Source organism: Rattus norvegicus, chromosome 15 (assembly GCF_021556685.1).
Source record: "Rattus norvegicus strain SHRSP/BbbUtx chromosome 15, alternate assembly SHRSP_T2T, whole genome shotgun sequence".
Lineage (NCBI taxonomy): Eukaryota > Metazoa > Chordata > Mammalia > Rodentia > Muridae > Rattus > Rattus norvegicus.
This window is the reverse complement of record NC_141548.1, coordinates 15,423,497-15,445,057: the sequence shown is the minus strand read 5'-3', so window position 1 is coordinate 15,445,057 and position 21,561 is coordinate 15,423,497. Positions and strand designations below refer to the sequence as shown.

The 21,561-nt window shown below is 41.4% G+C and overlaps 1 protein-coding gene across 4 annotated transcripts in view; it reads left to right on the top strand.

Annotated features, from left to right (window-relative positions):
- The window catches only part of LOC148000836 (uncharacterized), an 81,141-nt gene extending 60,220 nt beyond the window's left edge, over positions 1–20,921 (top strand). For 2 of the 4 annotated variants that reach the window (XR_015638246.1, XR_015638247.1), the window contains 5 exons: positions 2,122–2,421; positions 6,745–6,890; positions 8,635–8,728; positions 10,258–10,331; positions 19,853–20,921. Coding sequence is in view for 2 of the 4 variants with exons in the window: in XM_087586784.1 (XP_087442910.1) it covers positions 6,745–6,890; positions 8,635–8,728; positions 10,258–10,331; positions 19,853–19,970 (432 nt within the window). In the remaining 2 variants the exon portion in view is untranslated. Of the gene's footprint in view, positions 1–2,121; positions 2,422–6,744; positions 6,891–8,634; positions 8,729–10,257; positions 10,332–10,685; positions 11,054–19,852 lie in introns of those variants that run through there. The other 2 variants (XM_087586784.1, XM_087586785.1) reach the window with 2 other exon arrangements.
- The last annotated feature ends 640 nt before the right edge of the window (positions 20,922–21,561 follow it).

Below are 21,561 nucleotides of genomic sequence, written 5' to 3'. Positions count from 1 at the left end.
GGCCTTTGTGCTTACTGTTGCTGAAGTCTAGAATACACTTTATCTCTTCAGGTTTTCATGTCTTTGTTTAAATGTCACCTGCTCAGAAAAGCCTTCTTTGCCCACCCTATCTTAAATTGCTACTCTTGCCCACCAATCCTCTTTCTCTAACTCTTGAACAAATATTCGTTTATCAGTTCTTTCTCAATAAAATTTTATTTAACTGTTTTTCACTTTATGTGTCTGAGTGTTGACTGCATCCATGAATTGCACATTGCTTGTGTGTAATAACTTCAGAGCCCAGAAGATGCTGGGTTTTGGATCTCCTTGAACTGGAGCTGCAGGCAGATTCTGGGAACCAAACCCAGGTCTTCTGCAAGTGCAATTAGTGCTTTTAATCCCTGAGTCACCTCCCCAGCCTCGTGTCTTCACTTCTTCGTCTCTGTAGCCTCTATACTTGCACACTAAGGTTGAAACTGAATGATGTTAGCAGAATGCCTTTCTTTTGTGCCCTTGGGACTGACCAATGTGACACATAGCACAGTAGGCACTCAGCCATTATTCACTGATGGAAAATTTTCAGTTCTCCGGAAGCAAACTGCAAAATGTTACACAGCTGTAAAAAGTATTTGAGCTTCTATGATTCTGGATCCATTGCAATCTGTCTATCTATCCATCAACATATCATCTGCCTTTGCTTCCTAGTTCTAGACACATTTAGACTGAAAGAATTGAAATCAGGTAAGTATTCATTATGCCACAGTGTGAGTGATCTTCAAAGACATGGGAAGAGATTGTCAATGTTAGGAGAGAAACAATTACTGTTTCCATGTTCTAATAGAGTGCCAGAGTGCCTTTCCTGTGATATGCCTTTGTGAATTCATGGGTATTGGGGCATTTTACTATGTTTTATTTATGGCATGCATGCTCCTAAGCTCTCTTGTATAGTGTATGTACAGTGAATTCAAAGTCATGTGTATACCAGGCAACAGCTCTAACTCAATTATATTGGCTGTGGACATTTTACCATTTTTAGTTTTACCTTGATAACAGTAAAAACATATTACTTTTCCAAGGCTTTCATTCAGATGAAAAAAACAAGGCTCCAAAATTTAAAATCACTTACTGGCTGTGACATGTTTGGTAGAAAGAAGACAACCAGAACTCCAATTAAATCACCCTAACATCGACACCATGCTCCTCTAAGCATGTTGTCAAGTGTCCAGACAGAATATTGTTCAAGCTGCCAATTAGCAGTACTATGCTCCTCTGGGTCCCTATTTCTTTGCCATATAACCAAAGTGTGTCGCACCCCAATTAAGGACGTCTTTCTTGGGGTCAGTACTGAAGCTCATCTCTCATTATCGTATGAACTAAGGAGGGAGATCTGCTAAAAGAAGTGAGCCATAGTCTTCTTTCCTACCAAATACAGTCCCATGTGATATGCTCTTAAATTCTATTTCCTACCTGGCTTTGGAAGCAAAGCTGCTTTACTGTTAAAGGGGTCTGGGGGTATAACAAATACTAGAGAGGTTTCCTGGGACACTAAGGTAAGCCAAGTCCCTTCATTGCTTCCTTTGGTGAAGAACTTGTGGGCTTGGGCTCCCAAAGGGCTTCTGGAAATGAATTCACATAAATAGAATGTATCTCCTTTTGTAACTATTGCACTAATCTTCAAGTAAAGGGCTCATAGATTATTTCAAGCCTTCCTTAGTTACAGTCTCCACCTATCACATTAACGTTTCAAGATGAACTCTGAAGGGAGATTCCGAGGCCACTCCAATGGATGTTTCCCAAGGGTGTGATAAGATTTGGCACTGCTACCCTCCCTGCTCTCCCTCTGTGCACAGGTATCCCTTCCTTAAACCTTTCTCACAGAATGCACCAGCTATAATCCCTGACTAGACTTGAATACCTGGTTTTAGTTTCCTAATAAACAACAAGTATTCAGACAAACCAATTTACTCCCCTACAAGGACCCAGAGCCATAGCACAAAGTCTGCCTCCCAGCATCTCTTGTGGCCTCCTGTGACTGAAAAGTACATGGAGTAGCATAGTGCTGTCAGTGCCTTCTGTCAAGTACCAAGTGGCTTGTGCTTGGCCATCCTCCAACCCGTAATATGTGGATCTCTCCCTTCACAGGGTGAAGAGGAGAGCCCCAGAGTAAGCATGTTCCACACGAAATAACTTGGATTACAAAGTACAGTCTCTGAGGGCAAGGAAGAAGGGTAGACCTTGCACTGAGTCTGAGATATTCTATGAAGGCCATGTGCTAAGTTAGAAAACAAATATTGCTGCTGGGGACATCAGACTTCCAGGACTCACTAACAACGATGTGCGTGCTTATAATCTCAACAAAGACAAGATGGGATACAGAGACAAGTGGTTCACCAGGAGTTTGCTGACCATATAGTCTAACCTACTGGGAGGAGTTTCAAGCAAGTAAGAGTCTCTATCTCAAATAAATGTTGGAAGGTACCTGAGGAATGACAGCCAATGTTGTCCTCTGATCTCCATGTGCATGTGCACACATGTGTATGGGCATACTTGAACACACATTCATGAACACACATACACACACATACACACACAGAACACACACACACAGAACACACACACACACACACACACACACACACACACACACCCCAGACTCCTCAGTGGTTCTTAATTTATAATTTTCAAATTGTACTTTAGGATCAAACGTACACAGACGTTATGCCATAAAGCATGTATTTTGATAACTTTAGTTACTTCTGGAATAAACGTAGGGGAGCTCAGAGTTTCAGTCAATAGCTTTGACAAATACAATAAACCTAGGAGTCAGGAATCAATTGTGTAAAGTTAATTGATTCTCACTTGACTGAAGCCCACCTCTGTTTAAATATATTTGTTCAGATTAAACCTTCTGTAGCTGTGCCCAGTAAATGAGTCAGTGTTCTAGGTGGTAAATTGGGCTCAGTGAATTCAATTAGAAGAATGTAAACACTGGTCAAATTCTCTACTGACCAGTTTCATTTTTTCTTTGAAAGTTACTTGGAAACTATGGGCAGTAAATTTTGTCATTTGTAGGAAAAGAAATGAAACTGAAAAAAAAATCAAATTAAGAGAATTACACCAGTCTCAGAAAGACAAACATATTTCTCTCATTTGTGGTTTATAGATTGTTTATATTATACAATACATATTATTATCTATATTATGGGGTGTATGAGCATGTATACAATAGCATACAATAGATGCATGGAGAAAATTAAGCAAAACAATCTTCACTATTGGCAGTGCCCCTTAATAGTAAAGGTAAGTTAACTCTCCCTCCTTATTCATTACAAAAATTTAAAACATCTGGACTTTCTAATGCCACAATGCTAGAAGTACACTTCTGGTTTTCAGGTGATGTCTCCCACCTGCTCCTGCTACTTGGAAAGTAAAAGCAGGAAGAACAGGAGTTCAAGGCTAACCTTGACTAAAGCATGAGCTTTAGGCCAGCCTGGACCAACCTATCTTAAAATGAAAATGGTAGAATAAAATAAATGCACTCCTGTTTATAAACATATCTTCCCAACAGCAGCTTAAATCACACATCCATAATATAGTCTACACGTGTACACATGCCTTTACTACGACGTCCTTGGCCAGGTTTCTCTCTGTGGGCCTCAGGTACCATGCTGTGGAAGGTGGCAAGGAGTCCCTTAAGCAGGCCAAGGAGAAGGGTTGGAAGTCAAGGCCGTCAAGCAGAAACAGAGAGACTCACAAAGAACTGGAGGGGCTGAAATTAAACGCTCTAGAAAGAGTCCTTTCGTTGCAGGTGGAGCTAAGAAGTCTGGGAAATTTCCTGGCTCCTTTAGATGTCTGAAGACGTAAAGCTGGCATCCACAAATAAGAGGAAATGTTCTGTGTGTCTTTTTGGACTTGGGTTGCCTCACTTAGAATGATTTTTCTAGCTGCATTCTTTTCGCCTCAAATTTTCTGATTTTCTTTTTCATAAGAGCTAATATTCCATTGTATGAATATATAACATTTTTATTATCCACATACCAACTGATGGGCAGGTAAGCTTGTTCTGGTTTTTGGCTGTTGTGACTGGAGCAGATTATTGCCTCTCTCAATCTTCATCACAGGGTATAGTAATTGACACAGAGCCCCCACCTGGGCAAGGTGCAGAGAATGTGATTGGAGATGGTTCAGCCCTAACCGGGACATAACAAAAAGTTGAGTAGGTAGGGAAAGGGTATCGGTCTCGGAGAAGTTGGAGTAGGGGGCTATATGATCAGAAAAAACTGTATGCAATTCTCAAATAATAATTCAAAATTAGGAAAAAGGAAACCTGGAAAAAGGAAGCTGTGCCTTGTGTCTGATACGATGGTGGCTTTTTCCACTCCTGCGGAAACATGTAGATACTAGGGCAACTATCATAGATAGAGACCTATTACAGATACCTATCTTCAGCTATTTATAGCAAGAGAGGTGTTTTCTTAGAGCAACTTAAAACAGTTGTAAAACTATTGGTAAGTGTATGTGTAGGATGTGTATAATTATGATTGTCTATGCGGATATGTACTTGTATGTGTATGTGTCTATGTGTATAGACATCCCAGTTTCTATAGGTCGAGAATCTAGCCCTGATGTTACTAACTACTTCCAGCTCAGAGTTCCTGCAGGCTGGAGACCAACCATCTCTCTGTGAGCTGCAGTCACTACAGGGCTAAATTGAAGCTGATAGATGTCCACTTAAGTTCATTTACAGGGTTAATGGCATTGATGGTGGCTCTTACCTTTGTGGTCTGTGGGCCTCAGCCAAATACCATATTATATGAGCTACTTCCTGCTGCTCAGAGGACAGCCACCTTCTCCCGACTTGAAAGAGGGCAAGACTGTCTTTTAAAAATCCTAGAAATGACATCCAATCACTCTGCTACATTCTGTCCTTAGAAGGAAGTCACTGGGTTAAGCCTACTCTTAAATGAAGAGTATTATACAGATGGGGACACCAGGGTATGGGCATGGCTGGCCCAGCATGAGATGCTTTGCTACAGTAGACACTCAGGCATGCCTATGTGCACAGAATCTGAGCTAAAATCCTGAGGGTTTTCTGCAGCCACAGAAGTGAGACAGGTTGACAAACAGGACAGCGCAGGACTAAGTGCTTAGAGGCTGGGAGAAGGCTCTGCAGTGCCTCCCAGGGTCACTGGCTGCCCACAGGGCCACCTGATTGTGGATGCCCTGTGTGTTAGCTCTCTCCGTGCCTTGATCTCACTCCTCTCTTCAGTGTTGCCCAGAAATAAGCTCACGTCACTACAGTGTTAACCTTTTCCTCAGAACTGCTCATAAGCTAAAACCTAAACATTTCAGCAGCATCAGAAGAAACTTCTAGCACAAAGGACTTAGCACACCCATGTATGCTGTTCTCTTTCAATTAATATTTGTTTCTTTGAGTTATTAATGTCTGTCTACAGGCTTGTGTTTACTGTAAGAGTCAATGTCTTCCCTTTGTGTGTTGCTTTAAGATGAAGAAAGAGTAATATATATAATATATAATATATATAATATATGTACATATATATATATTCTAAGTTTATGAGTGTTCTAACTGCATATCATGTATGGGGACCAAACGCATGCTTTATGCCTTGAAAGGTCAGAAGAGGGTATTGGATCCCCTGGAACTGGGGTACAAATGGTTGTAAGATGTCACATTTGTTCTGGAAACCAATCCGGGCTCCTCTCTAAGAGCAGCAGTGCTCCTTAATAGCTGAGCCACCTCTCCAGCCCCAAAATGGAAAATTCTAATTCTCTTTATCACTCTTGTTGACTGTAGGCTTCAGAGAAAAGCATGGAGATTTATCAGTTTGCATAAACTGTTAGCTCTAACCTGGTCTACTAGCTGACGTCTGAACAGCAAACTGGCTCTTAGAGATGAATATCTCTGTGTTCATAAGTGTGTCTTTGTATGGCATAACATATATTTGAGAGTTTGAAAGATAAATGTATAGTGAGAGGCAAACAGAAAAAGAAAGATGCTACACTCGAAGAAAGCAAATTACCTAGACAAAAATTATTCAAAGAAAAATAATGTTGAGGTTTGTAGTTGTCTTTTTGGTTTTTGCATTATGTATTCCAATTTGACCTGGAGCTTGCTCTATAGCTCATTCTGATGTAGAATTCCCAATCCTCTCATGTGCTGAGATTATAGACATGTTCCATCAAACTGCTGACATTTCCTTTTTCTTTCTCTCTTTCTCTTTTGTTCTTTCTTTCTTTCTTTCTTTCTTTCTTTCTTTCTTTCTTTCTTTCTCTCTCTTTCTTTCTTCCTTCCTTCCTTCCTTCCTTTCTTTCCTCCTTTCTTGCTTTCTTTCTATCTTTATTTCTTTCCTTAAAGGATAATTTAATAAATTCAGTTTCTTTGTCCAGACTCAGCAGAGACAAATCCTTCTCTGCAAAGTGTCATTGGAAAGGAATTATCAGAGTAACTAGTGGGGGGTGTCCTGGCCAGCCCTTCTGTGGACTCCCAAAGTGAGAACTGTAATAGGACATTTTCTAGAACATTCCTCAGTCCCAGAAGAAGGAAACTTAGCTCTAAATCTCACATCCCAGCTAATAGCCAGAAAAAAAAATTACCTCATGAGATGGCATATTTGAGACCCTTCAGGATTTGTAGTTTTCTCTTATAAACCACATTGATACATAACTCAAGAATAGAAATACTACTAATCTGGAAAATTGCCCAAGATTATTTGAAAATTCCTAGGAACATTGTGTTTGCAGAATGAAGTTGAAATAAAGGACTATAAAAGCTGTGGAAAAGCACAACAGAAATATCTTCTTCCAGCACTATACAGCAGAGGGGATTTACACAGCGAAAAGAGCCATATCAGACATTCTCCGTGTGAACAGCCTGTGTCTGCTTTCAGGTACTTACTTGACTCAAAATGGCTGAAAGGGTTTTCCCCTTTCGTATTGAAAACACCCACCCTTGAGTGCAGAAGGAGTGAGACATTTGTTTGAAGAGAGCAGCTGTTGGAACTGGCAGCGCCTCAGCTATTGTGAAATAGCTTTTCAACCTGTACTCAGTGTCATTACAAAAGACTGCACACCTCTGTGGAGACTGTCAGAGGCTTTCTGGACCTTCTTCACAAAGCCTTTCACATATTGAAAAGGTAGCAAAAGGAAAAAGAGGAAGTTATTCATGGATCCCACTGAGAAAGGTGACAGCCCATTGTAGGAGTAGCATGGTCTTTGAAACTGGACAGATATGGGTTAGAAATACAGCCAGGCCACACTCATGCCCCCAGAGCTTTAATATTAGATGCAATTTTTTGAGCCTCAGTTTTATTATCTGAAAAATGGTGATAGGTACATCTCAGGGTTGAGGATTTATTTAAAATGTGCATAAGAAGCAGGTTCTAACTCTCACTCCAAGGGTAAGCTGTCTCTTCAGATGTTACTGTGTCCTCAGTGGTTCTAACGGATCTGTAGAAGCCATCTTATATGGGGCCAGTCATACCTCACACACAGGCAGTCACTGTACTTGCTGGTTTGTGTTGGAGAACCATGCTATTAAGGAGGCAGTCCCCCATGTCCATATAGCTCTCTGAGCTTGGCACAAAATGGAGCTCAGCGGGGCTTTCCTTTTTCTGCCTGACCTTTCCTGGAGAGTGTCCCTGAGCACAGGTTCTTGGCCTTGTCTGATCAATGACCTTGGGCCAAGCTCTGCAAATGCTGCATAACTCAATACGTAAGTCCTGCTCTAGCTTCTGCCCATATGATAATTAGGTTCTGTGTTATGACCTATCAGTCTTCTCCACCTGTACCCCTAAAAGCCCTTACATTCCCTATCCCTGTAACAATACAGTAGAGTTATCTCAATGCAGAGCTCTCCAGAATTCCTCCTGTCATTCTCATAGCCATCTGAACCCTGCTTGCCTTCTTCTGCTTCCTTGTCCTAGATGGCTGGTGGTCAAAGACCCCCAAGGAAAAGTGAGACTCTTAGTATTGAGAATGAATCAGAATGTAGGGCAGCTTATGCAAGATGTGGCACCACCTTCAAAAATGTCTGATGATCTTGATGATCTTTTAAAAAACTCTTCTCATGTGGTTATGTAGGTGGTCTCTCTCTCTCTCTCTCTCTCTCTCTCTCTCTCTCTCAGTGTGTGTGTGTGTGTGTGTGTGTGTGTGTGTGTGTGTGTGTGTATGTGTGGTACACATGTGCCACAATGTGTGGAGGATAGAGAATAGAGTCGCTACATAGGTCCCTCCCTTCCACCTTGTTGAAAACAGGTTCTCTTTTGCAATTCAGTGTTTCATATGCCAAGCTAGCTGGCCAGGGAGGTTCTGGGAAATCTCCTGCCTCCATCCTGTAGCTTACTGCGGAGCACGGGGTTACAGACACACTCTGCCATGTCCAGTTTTTGGTGGGTTTTGGGAACTAAACTCAAGTCCTCATACTTGCACAGCAAGTACTTTACCCACTGAGCCATTGCCCCAGCCCAAATGTCTGGCGTATACATGATGGACATTAGCAAACCTGTGTTGTGCTGCATATACCAAGCCAATAATAAATCCTGGGGACCTAGAGTGAAACTTTTGTCATTCCTCTTGGTTCTGATGATGTCGTCTGATGATAATTCGGAGGATTCATTTTTCTCCTCTTTTCAGACCAAGGGAATCCAGTAGTCTTGTTCTACTGTCTTTGAGATGGGATGAGACCAAGGACCAGACGTGGCAAGAGCCGTCATCACTAGAGAAATGGGTAGGTGTGATTCTTAGTATGTAAAACATCTAGCCGTTCTGAACAACTGAGAACGGGAAATTCTCTTTCCCCAGGTAAAATAACAGTCACCATGTTCAGATTCTGAGCCAGTTAGATCTGAACCTAGTTACTCTCTAACATGTAAGTTATGTATGACCTTGATTTCAATTTTATTAGTTTTATTTTATATAATTTTTTTCTTAACACATGTCTCCATTGATTTTCTTTTGTTGGCGCTAACCCTAAGATTAGAGACCAATACTTGGGTAATGTTGTGGTAAAAATTAAAAAAGGGTCATTTTCTATCAGTTCCCACAAGCTGCATCAGCTTACTCTGGCAGCTACTCTGTTACATGGTCTGCAAAGCTGCCCTCTTGAGGCTGTCTCCCTTTTAGTTCCCTCTCCATTCGTGGCACACACACGCACACACACACACACACACACACACACACACACACACACACACACACCCTTTGTTTATTGTTCAAGGAACTGATGTCATTTTTATTTTATAGGTGAAGAAATGAAGCAACATATTTTAAAGTAGAGTGACTGTCCACAGAGCTAACAAATGGCAGGGCCAAAATTTGAACCCAGTTCTGCCTGATTTTAGGGTTTGTGCTCTTGACCTCTACATTAGGACTACTAAAATGGAATAAACATCTGTACAAAATGTATAAGAGAATTCTGTAATGCTATCCATTTATTCAGAGTGTAATAAATTATTCCAATCCACATTTGACTTCATCCTTTGCCATGATGCTTAACTCTAGACTTCTTTAGTGAGAGTAGTATTCAAAAAAAGGCCCCAGACTAACAGAAGTACAATGTTGGACATTGTAAGCCTCTCTGTCCACACAGAAGAGGGGGAGAGACCCAGCCCAAGGGTTCCTGTCAGACTTTGGAGGGTAGAGAACATAAAGCCAGTTAGGAGGAAAGGAGAAGAATATTTATGGGAGGATGTGGGTGGCTTGTTGAATTTAAATGGTTTAAAATTTGGACTAATTGAGACAAAGGGTTGGGGCTTCCCAGAGTTGACTCATACCCATAGTCGTAATATAGATGAATTGAGTTCCGTTTGGTTGACTGTACCTAGTTTCTCTGTGTTGGCTGACAGCTACAGGAAGACCTGTTTATTTTACATTTTTGTGAGTCATTCCACCCAACCTCTAGGCCTTGGCTTCCAGAGAGGAGGGAAAGAGGAACAACATTCTCAAGGGAGAGTAAAGAGCTTGGAAGTTTAGTTGGAGTCTTTAGAGCACTTTATCTAGAACAGATCTGGAGCTTAGGTCCTCTCTTCCAGTCCAGAACTATGTGTTGGTTAATGGAGACATTGTACACTTGGGACACAACAACGTGTATGATTATAAATTCCAATTTTGTCTTGTGCTGTCTGGCTTTGATACCCTTGGCCTCTTATAGGACATTTCCTTTTCTTTAAATGCAAATAATCTTCATGTTTCTCCCACTTTAATATGTTATATCTCATGTATATTCCATGTGTCTAATGCATGACAGTTACTCAACAGGTCACTAGGTGTGGATATCAGTGTGAGAGACATGATGCTGGTTTATGCCTGACCTTTGCTGGTTGGTGGACAGGGTAAGTAAGACTTTTCAACACTCAGTTGTTCTGTCTGTGAAATGGGATGTAATACTCTCTATAGCATTATTATGAGATTAAGGGCTGCATTATTGGCTATGATGATTACTATAAGCAATTATTATTAATGTCTTTAACTTAGCTAAGCACTCTTATATGACAACATATTTAGTGTGATTACTAGAATATAATACATAATGAACAGTTATTAAGTTAATAATGGAAGCTAATATTTTATTTTTGATCTAGAAAAATGTTAACTCTATATAATTCAGTGGGACCTCCCTGTCCTATAAGGCCAACCTGAAATTCTGTGTTTATTCACCTAGTAACTGGGATGCTTTTGTTTTGTAGAAGCAGCAGAAACCTGAGATTAATTGCTTCTCCTGCAGGGCTTTGAGCAGTGACCGAGTAAACTTTCAGGACTCTAATTAATCCATCAGTTTTCCATTAAGTTTCTCAAAGCTTAAAGAACCTGGTTTCCCTTCTGGTGACACAGCATAGCAGTGAGAAAATAACCCTAGAAAACTGATGTCCCAGGAAGAAGATGTGACCCAGTGGCAACTGAAGCCAGCTTTTCTCTCCACCAGGCCACTGCAGTCTGTTAATCAGTGCCAGGTGATAGCATCTTTCTCCTTTCTAGCTGGCCACTCTAGTTTCTGGTTCTTAATGATTCTTGGACTTTGTTCTGTACTGAAAAATAAATTCATGGTGCCAGCCTAGACTTCTTAGTTTGTGACAAATTCGCTTCATGGAGTAAGATTTTGAAAGTGTTTAAGGATAAAATAGTCTCTCCTGAAATCACTTCTGCCTCATCAGAAACTTCTTCCTGACAACCATCCCAGGGCAGCTCTGAGGAGAACAGTGTGTGTTTTTGTGTCTTAGTAGAAAGGTTGCATTGACTAGACTGAGAGCATGTGGGCTGTGCAATATTCTAGGGGAGAGGGTTAGCTGGACTTTCAAACAACTTAGATATGGGAAATGAACAAAAGGAAAGAAAGAACTCAGGCTGGGGATGGATGGTGGTATCATCCTCAGGGAGTGTGACTGAGGCAAGAAGGGTACTGAGCCTATGAAAGGAAACGAGAGTGTTGTTTTGTCTGTGTTAAGTCTGAGGTTCCTGTCAGACAGCTAAATGTCAAGGAAGCTCTGGGGACAGTGTAGGAACTTGGTACAAGTGTGGTAAGTAGTGTTCCTCACACTATTCTGTAAAGCAAACGAAACAGGCTCAGAGAAAGCCTTGGCGTGGGAATAAAATAAACATCACCACTATCACAACACTAAGAGATTTTTCAAGCCAATCTGACAGCAAGAAAGATGGTGGAGAAGCCCAGAGTTAACAGCTCTCAAGGGAGCTCACACAGGCGTCCAATGCTGCCCTAATCACTGATACACATAGTATATCTCTGTGAGCTCACCGAGAGCCCAAGAGCCCCATACCTAGGAGGCTGAGGCTCCAGGGGCTTGAGCATCACAGCTGGGTGTGGGCAAGGATGAGACTGCTAAGTCCTCAGATCCTTAACCTGAGTTCAGAATAAAGGAGGCAGCTGCTCCTCCCAGGATCTGCCATAAGTGGGACAGAAAAATGACCAAAAGTGCCAGCCAGGTTTGTTCTACCCTGTGAGAAACCTATCTATGGATCATCTATGGAGCAACAGCCCTGGGGACAATGCCCCTTGTGCCCGCAGAACCTGAGCTAATAGGAGATAGAGAGGAATATCATGAAATAAATATATAATTAAGTTGGGGATTTGGCTCAGTGGTAGAGCGCTTGCCTAGGAAGCGCAAGGTCCTGGGTTCAATCCCCAGCCCCGAAAAAAAGAAAACAAAAAAAAAATAAATATATAATTAAAAATGGCATTTGGTAAGAATAAGGAAATTGGTTTTACAAATTCTTCTAGGTTGCTTCTCTTCTGTTTACAATTTACATAAGTTTGCATTGTTTCCAAAGGTGTTCTCCCCTCTTCCCTTAGGAGTTTTCTATCAGGCCACTTGGGTTCTGGTCACCCATCCATCATCCAACATAGCCAATAGGAGCTACATCCATTTGCTACATGTCTTCAACACACAAATGCTTTTATTCTGCTACTCAGAGAAATACTTGCTAACTTAGTGCTGCAACTGAGAAAAGCTAGTTTGTTTGTTTTGGGGACTTGCTGTTTTACTTCATTGGAATATCTTAGAGGAGGCCAACTTCCTTCAGGCACAGTTGGAAATAGGATTGATCGATTGATTGATTGATTGATGTGTGACCATATTTCGCATATGTGTGCCATAGTGAATGGGTGGAGTTAATAGGACAATTCATGAGTGTTCACTCTCTACTCTCACCATGTGAGTTCCAGAGAATGAACTCAGGTTCATTCATATTACTCACCCAGATTCAGGAATTTAAGTGTTATTTTCTGGGTTATCCTACTGTCCTCACTACGGGTAGCACACAAGTGCCTTTTCTTCTTTTGCAGAGAGGTTTAACGCATTCACATGTTAGAAATACGTGGTACTACAGAGTGTTCGTCTTTATGGTTTAGAATGTTGGGTCTCCTATCAGCTCTTGTAAAGGGACACCACATGTTAAGTTGGGTGTTGTCTTCCCTAGAACAAGGTTCTCACAGCCTTAGGATTTACAGCTCCATCAGTATCATAAGAGACAGAAAAGTGAAGTGTCCTATAGTGACATCAATGTTTCCACTGGTATCTCAGTGATAGAGAAGGGTACTATCCTATAGTAACACCAAAACAAAAGTATCCTTCAGTGCTGACTTGTTGGCTATTGGTGTCACTGTCGCTGCCATTATAATTTCATTCTGGGAAAATATTGGAAGCCACAGAAAGAAGGTGAGATAATCAGAAGGTCCCTTGTCTGATTATTGACAAGTGCATGGAGGAAGAATCTTTGATGAGAGTTGAATGACGCTGAAGCTACAGAGCGCTCAACAATCAGATTCCGAGAGCTTATCAAAGAAATAGCAATCCGGTGGAAAGGCAGGCCAATGGAAATGCCCAGACTCAGTGCTCTCTGTGACAAAGTGCTTCCACTTCCTTTTCAAATCCAAGTCATTCCTTTTCTTCTGGAGTCTGGCAGGCCAATCTGCTTCTTATAGCTGCAGAACTCTGCTCACAGAGGCACTGCCTGTCAATTGTCCCTGTAAAGATTTCCACTAAAATAAGCCAGGAAACTGTGGCTTTAAAAAGCCAGGTAAATGGTATAAAGAGCTTCAAAACTGCAGTGTGCAGAATGGACCTGAGGTATAATTTATTGGATATGTGCATTGTCATAAGACAAAAAAAATGGTTGAGTTGCTAGTATTTTAAAAATCAAGTGATTGGTTCTTTTGTTTTTTGATTGATTGATTTTTAATCCCCATCCCAGGTTCTTGGAAACTAGCATAGCCCAGCATGCATTTCTGTGTGAGTTTGTCAATGAAGCTGAAGCCCAAACTGCCTTAGCTAGGACACAGAACCCTCAGAGATATGTTCCACTGCAAAGAGCTTAATCCACTGGGATACTATGACCATTGCTTTACATGCTGCCGGGACAAAGTACCTGTGCAAAGCGACTTAAAGACAGAAAGATTAGTTTTGTATCACATTTCAAGGGAAGGTCATTAGGGGAGAAAAGGCACAGCAGCAGGAGTTTGAGGCAACTGGCAGTAGTGTGTCTGTGGGCAGGCAGTGACAAGTGCCAGTCCTGGATAGCTTGACTGAATGCTGCAGCTTCCCTAAGTTTTTTTCTTCTTATTCAGTCTGGGACCCCAGTCCATGGAATGGTACTGTCCACATTCAAGGTGGATCTTCCTAACCTGAGTAACAGAATGCCTAGAGCCTCTCTACCAGGTGACTCTAGAGCCTACCACATTGAATACAAATGTTAGCCATCACAGTTATGGCTTTCTTAACAAGGCATCTAGAAGTGGGCATTTCCAGTCTATGGGGTGCCATATAGGCATCTTCTATGGATGTGTTGACCGCAGCTGCCTCATTATGTATGATGAGAAATGCCTCCCTTAGAAGACTGTTTCTTCTGATCAGGAAGAGAAATCTTTCCCTGAAGTCATTTCAGATTTCTCCAGGCTCACACTGTCCAGAGACTACTTGGAGCTGCTGGCGTAGGGTGATCAGATTGCCATGATTTGTTTTCAATCCTGACTTAACTCCTTAAAATGAGTACTACTCAGCTATTAAAAACGATGACTTCATGAAATTCCTAGGCAAGTGAATGGAACTAGAAAATATCATCCTGAGTGAGGTAATTCAATCACAAAAGAACACACACGGTATGAACTCACTGATAAATATCCATTAGCCCCAAAGCTCAGAATACCCAAGAAACAATTCACAGACCATATGAACCTCCAGAAAAAGGAAGACCAAAATATGGATGCTTCAGTCCTTCTTAGAAGGGTGAACAAAATACTCATGGGAGGTAGAGAGTAGGCGGGAATTGAGAGGAAGAGAGGAAGGGGAGGGGAAAAGGGGCAGGATCAGTTATGGGAGGAGACTGGGATGATATACAGAGAATCAGGAACTTGAAGAGAGGTGTGTAGCAATGAGGGATGGTGAACTGGGGGTGGCCACCAACAAGTCCCAGATGCCAGGAAAGCAAGAGGCTCTCAGGACCCAACAGGAATGAGATTAGCTGAAATGCCCAACAAAGAGTAGGGAGAACCTGCAAAGACCATATCTAGAGGTTTGGCAAGGTCCCCAGTTGGGGGGATGGGACCACCCACTGATCTCCAAATTTTTAACCCAGAATGACTGGAATTACAGGCCTGCACCATCATGCCTGGCATGCAGTTATTAATGTAAGATGAACTTCAACATATAACAAGGACACATGCTCCGCTGTGTTCAAAGCTATTATTTATAATAGGCAGAAGCTGGAAAGAACCCAGATGTTCCTCAACAGAGGGATGGATACAGAAAAAGTGGTATATCTACACAATGGTCTACTACTCAGCTAGCAAAGACAATGACTTCGTGAAACTCTTAGGCAAATGGATAGAACTTGAAAATATCCTGAGTGAGGTAACCCAATCACAAAAGAACACACGTGTTATGCACTCACTGATAAGTGGATATTAGCTCAAAAGCTCAGAGTACCCAAGATACAATCCACAAACTACATGAAGCTTAAGAAGAAGAAAGACCAAAGTGTGGATATTTCAGACATTCTTAGAATGTGGAACAAAAATACTCACAGGAGGAAATATGGTGACAAAGTGTGGAGCAGAGACTGAAGGAAAGGTCATCAGAGACTGCCCCACCTGGGAGATCCAATCCATATACAGACACCAAACCCCTACAATATTGCTGATGCCAAGAAGTGCATGCTGACAGGAGCCTGATACAGCTGTCTTCTGAGAGGCTCTGTTAGAGCTTGACAAATACAGAGGTAGATGGTCTTAGCCAACCATGGACTGAGAACAGGGTCCCCAATGGATGATTGAGAAAAAGAACTGACGGAGCTGAATGGGTTTGCAACCCATAGGAAGAACAACAATATCAATCAACCAGAACCCCCAGTGCTCCCAGGGACTAAACCACCATCCCAAGAGAACACAGGGATGGACATATGGCTCCATACGTATATGTAGCAGAGGACCTTGTAGGGCATGAATGGGAGGAGAGGCCCTTAGTCCTGTGAAGGCTGGATTCCCCAGTTTAGGGGAATGTCAGGGCAGGGAGGTGGAAGGGAGTGGAACAGTAGCTCTGGCCTTTCCACTCTGACTCCAAGGAGCATTAGCAATGCACTCCAGCACAGAGAAGAGCAGCAGCAGCAGCAGAGGTTCAGTCCCATCTGGCAATTCTCAATTCGGCTACTTTAGAGCAGTTGCTAGGCAGTTTTACCAGGAGTCTAACACTCATCTCTTCAAGTCATCTATGAATTTAAACAAATCCCAAAGGTTAACTCTTTAGTTCATTTTCTGCCAGAAGGTGAGAGGCTCAACTCGTACTGAGCTGTTGACATTGTGCCCTAACTTTTGTTCAATTTCTAAAAAATAATTTTTCAATACATTGCACAGCAAAGTGCTTCTCAGACTGGTGTCTAGTAGCATGCAATGTTGAAGCTTTGTGGTTTTTGTTTGTCTTGTGTGTGTGTGTGTGTGTGTGTGTGTGTGTGTGAGAGAGAGAGAGAGAGAGAGAGAGAGAGAGAGAGAGAGAGAGAGAGAGAGAGAGAGAGATCATGGAGCTGTTGTTAAACTAGAGTGGCTCTGTACCAGCTTGAACATTGGATGGTCATTTGAGACTACAGGTGTGTTCGACTTTGGAACCCTGTGAAGGTTCCATTATAGGAGTAAGGCGAGGAAGACAGCACCTCAACTGTGCATCACAGGGGAGGCTGCCTCCTGCTTCAGGGACATATTGTACTTGATGAGTCACACGCCTTGGGTGAAAGTCAGAGTGAAGGACTATCATCAGGAAAACAAAGAGCAAATGCTGACAATTTTGCATTGTAGCTGACTTCTCAAACTTGGGTAGCCACTGTAAATGGCAGTATGATGGTACCTCAAAATGTGAAAAATAGAACAACCATATACCATATATATATATATATATATATATATATATATATATATATATATATATATATATATATATATTCCTGAACACATACCCAAAGGACTAAGTCAGCACAATTCAGTGGAACCTGGGTACCCATGTTCACTGCCACATTATTGACCATAGCCAAGCAGTCTACATGTCTGTCAACAGGTGAATCTATAAAAAAAAGCCTTTTAAAGGGGTGAAGTGAGTAAAACTGAAGTATGATATGTGTATAGATTTCTAAATATACAGCACTCTGTATGTTAATAGCACTTTGTATATTAATAATAAAAAAATAGAATAGGGAGGGAAAGAAATAATTACTTGCTGAATACAACCCCCTCCCCGCTTCAAATCACTATTGAACATTTGGAATCCAAGTAGATGAGAATTTTCTCAGAGCTCATTGAATAAACTCAGCAGTGTCATTTTGGCTCAGGGAGTCATTCCCTACTCCAGACAAATGTGTATTTGTATAAATGTGTGTCTCTGCATTGTTGGCACTGTCATGGCTTCTGGTGGCCTGAAGTAATCAAGAGGGGAGTGATAATAATAAAGTCCTACTCCTTCCCAATAGGCTTTTTCTCTTACAGGACTGCCAGGAGGAGGAGGAAGAGGAGGAGGAGGAGGAGGAGGAGGAGGAGGATGAGGAGGAGGAGGAGGAGGAGGACGAGGAGGAGGAGGAGGAGGACGAGGAGGAGGAGGAGGACGAGGAGGACGAGGAGGAGGGGAAAAACAGGGAGGGAGAAGGGGAGGAGAAGGAGGGGGAGGAGGAAGAGCGGTTACTCCAAAGGCTGAGTGTGGTAGGAAGCTTGTGTGTCCCACACTTTGACAGGGCGGTGTCTAGCCGTGGGAACTCTGGATCATCATGCTAAGTATGATACCTGAGGTGGTTAAAATAATTTAGTACTAGATCAAGGGAAGTAATGGAATGATATCCTGTGTAGCATTGCAACGAGGTGAACACTAATATATTTACCTGCAGCTGCGTTTCCTGGGCCTCATGTGCTTAGCAGAGTCCTTAAGAGAATTATGTATCTGACATCTCCCAGTTCTTTGTTTAATTGGAGTCACGAATCTTCCTGGGGGCCATTATAAACTCTCCTACGTTTCCACGGACCACAGGCTCCGTCAGAGAAGACTTCATACTGAAGTTAGCGCCTCTAATGTATGGTTGTAAACTTGGGAGAACGGTTTCTTTGTCATCAGTTAGCTTTTACTATGCACATAATACACAGATTGTACTAGGAATGTTTTCCCCACAGTTTTGTAAAGCCAATAAGAACAGGTCATTGTGAGTTTCTTATCTATTTTTCAGGTATGTTCTCCATTTCAACAACTTTGCTGGATTTCCTTGGGAGCACTAGGGGATTATTATCAGATGGCTTCAGCCATCATAACTCTCTTAATCATCTTGAGAATTAATACCCCGAGGTTCTTATAAGTGACCTCATAGGTTGCAGGTTCTTGGACAGCATCTTGCTGCTGTGATGTTTGAATTTCTTTGTTGTGGATTTTAATAAACTTCCCCCACTGCTGCCGAGGAAGGTGGCACTTCAGCACTCTTTCTAGAAGTTTACTCTTTTATTAGGCACTTAATCTGTCAATTCTAAAGCACATGCTTGGTGCGTTTGGTTTTATTATTTCTTTTATTTACATGGCAAAGAGCTTAAGGCTCATACAAGAAGGATTTTTTTTTATTTTTAGTTTTGCTAAGTCGTGACTACAAATTGTGGGAACAAGTTACTTACCCAGTGTGCAGGACTTGAGAATCTGGTATTCATAGTACATGGTGTTTTGTTTCTTCACTGTGTACATCTCTGCAGAAATTCCTGCTTACCTAATGTTTGCATTTTAAATATTACAATATGGTCATATCTAGGCTTAGCAATGAAGCTCAGGGACATTAATTTCCAATGCCACCAAGTGGTGTTAATAACTAACAGGTTCTGAGTTTTATAAAGAGTCAGATATGTTGCTAAGTGCTTAAAACAAGAAACAAGTTGTCATCTGGAACTACTGTCTTACTCCATTTTCCAAATGAGGAGAGCAGGATTTGAATAAATAAGCAATGCCAGGTTCAACAGGGAATCCAGGACTGTATCAAAGTAAGGTATTCTGCCTCGGTGGATGTAGAAAGCCTTAAAAACTAAGGCACTTTATTGCAAAATGCATCCTTGTATTGGAGACATAGAAGCAGACTGCAGTGTTCAGCAATGAGTCAGACTTCTGCACTCTCTAATATGAAACAAAAAAAACAAATAAACAAATAAATTTATGATGTTTTAGTGAACGCTCCAGCTAGTAGTTATTCTAATGGTTTTGTTAATGACTTTACTCTCATATTTATAGAATCATTAAAGACCAAGGGGATAATTTATAGTTTCTCAGTCACGCTTTATGGCATTTGTGGGGAAAATATAATTGGAAGCAGTGTGTTTGGGTGTTTTATTACACCCAACAGACAATGGCTGTTGCATTACTTTTACTCTATTTTGCTTGATATTGCTGGGTTCACCTGCACAGATTAATAATGATGTAAAACCCCTACCACTGAGCCTGTACTGCCCAATTGCCAGCATATAGGTCACATTCCTGCAGAACTTTGAAAGCTTTAACAAATAAGTCTTTTACGTATAGTATGAAGATTGATGGAGTTGCCCCTTTGTTTAGAATTTGGAGGGATATATAGCCAAGAAAGGACAGCCATGTTTCAGAGTTTGGGAACAGAGCTGAATAGAGAGAGGGTCCAACTAGAGGTTACTGAAGAGAGGGGTGGAGAGAGGTACCTTTCTAAACAAAAAGAATTAATGTTGATGTGAGGGTTATTGAAGCTTCAGAAAAGGTAGCGTAGACAAAGCATCAAAGGGGCAAGTGTCTGGTGAGGTGGAGCCCATGGATATTCTTGGTGTAATGCTCAAGGCCTCCAGGCTAGTACTCATTTTTGCTATTCACCTAATTTGTCTTTGCAGGATTTATCTCTTCCCATCTGAATTCTACCTTTGGATACTCTGCTGTCCCCGACTCAGATGTCAGGCTGTGACATGTCTCAATATTCAGTCTCAACATTTCTGGATTTTGATGAAATGACATGAGGGCGGCAAAACCCATTCATTGCAAGTGTGGTAGTTCATGGATTTGACAATTTGATCCTGCATCACAGTCTCCAGAGCATCACTGCATCTAGTAACTTTCCTTCAGTCTCATTCTTTAGCTTTGCCTTTAATTCTAACAATCAATAAACTTTGCACCCAAATTTTCTGTTGCTTTCAACTCGGCGCCCAAATCAAGTAGTTAGTTTGGTTTCCTTTTAAATGTTTTTAGGACTTTTTTATTCCAAATATACACACTCTATTTTTATCGAATCTGTCACGTCTTACCACCAACTCAATAATGCGCCCACCCTGTTTCCCTCCAAAGTTCAAGTCCTTTTATAAAACGTATTAATAACTTTCTGAAGCCAATTAGGCATGCCTTTATGCTCATGGTGATGGAGCCTCCCAGTAGGGCACGAACCATCTACTAAGGCCATGAATTTCATGATACAATCTCAGTAGTCAAGAACATTTGTTACCTTTGTAGAGGACCCGAGTTCAGTTACCAGCACTCATACTTTGGCTTACAACCACACACAACCCAGTGCCAGGGGATCTGAAGCCCTCTTCTGAATTCTGTGGGCAGCAAGCATACACGTGACGTTTATATATACATCCAGGTAGAAGACACATGCATATAAAGTAAAATAAATAACTCTAAATTTTAAAAAGCACAGAAAGTTGTTTTTAGGAGCAAAGTGAGTTCCCAACGGTAATTTTTTTCTGGCACTCCCAAGAAAGCAACAGAGAAGAGCATCTAGGCATCCATCTATAGGAACTCCCTCCTTCCCTTTCTCCCTCTCTCCTTCCCTCCCTCTTTCCTTCCCTCCCTCAGTCATGTTATGCACCAGATTTATTTGAATTTTGTTTCTATTTTATTTCTAGAATTTTATTTCTACTCTTTTTAATTAAAATTTTATTATTAAAAAAAAACCCTGGAAATAAATACATTCTTTCAACAGTTTTTTTTCTTTCTCTGCTTGTGAAAGGAGCAAAGTATTGGAGTTTCTATTTACTCTCTTGGCTCTTCTGAAAGCCTATTAATCAGGATGGAGGGTAATCAATAGAATCCAAAATAGGATGCCCTACACCCCCATCAGATCACCGTAAATAGGCACACATTGCAATTATCATCAGAAGGATTTGTTACATCTGAGAGTAGATGAAGAAGGGAGAGACTGAGCATGGGAATTAAATCCCCAAGTCATTTCTCACTGGTTCTCTTGTGGCGTAAACCTCCAGGTCTGCCTGGGTTTGGCTGGGCTTTTTCCACTTCTGTCTTGTTCCTAAGAATAGAATTTCTCTTCTTGCTCTGATGCGTTCCGCATAATAAACACACTCTTTGCACTCTCTATGACTGTTTTAGCACAATAACATTTTAATTTCAGTCTCTTCCTTCCCTACCGCCTTCTTATTCGCAACGAGCTGGGTTGAGTGAATGTCTCAGAGTGATGGTAAAGATATAGTAATAAAGTCTCTATCTCCTGATTTATAGGCAAGAGCACTTGGTCAGGTTTACAGGTCATAGATATGGAGGAGTCCTTGGTTTAATTCTTTAGATTCTTATTTGGAGCCTCTTTGTTGGC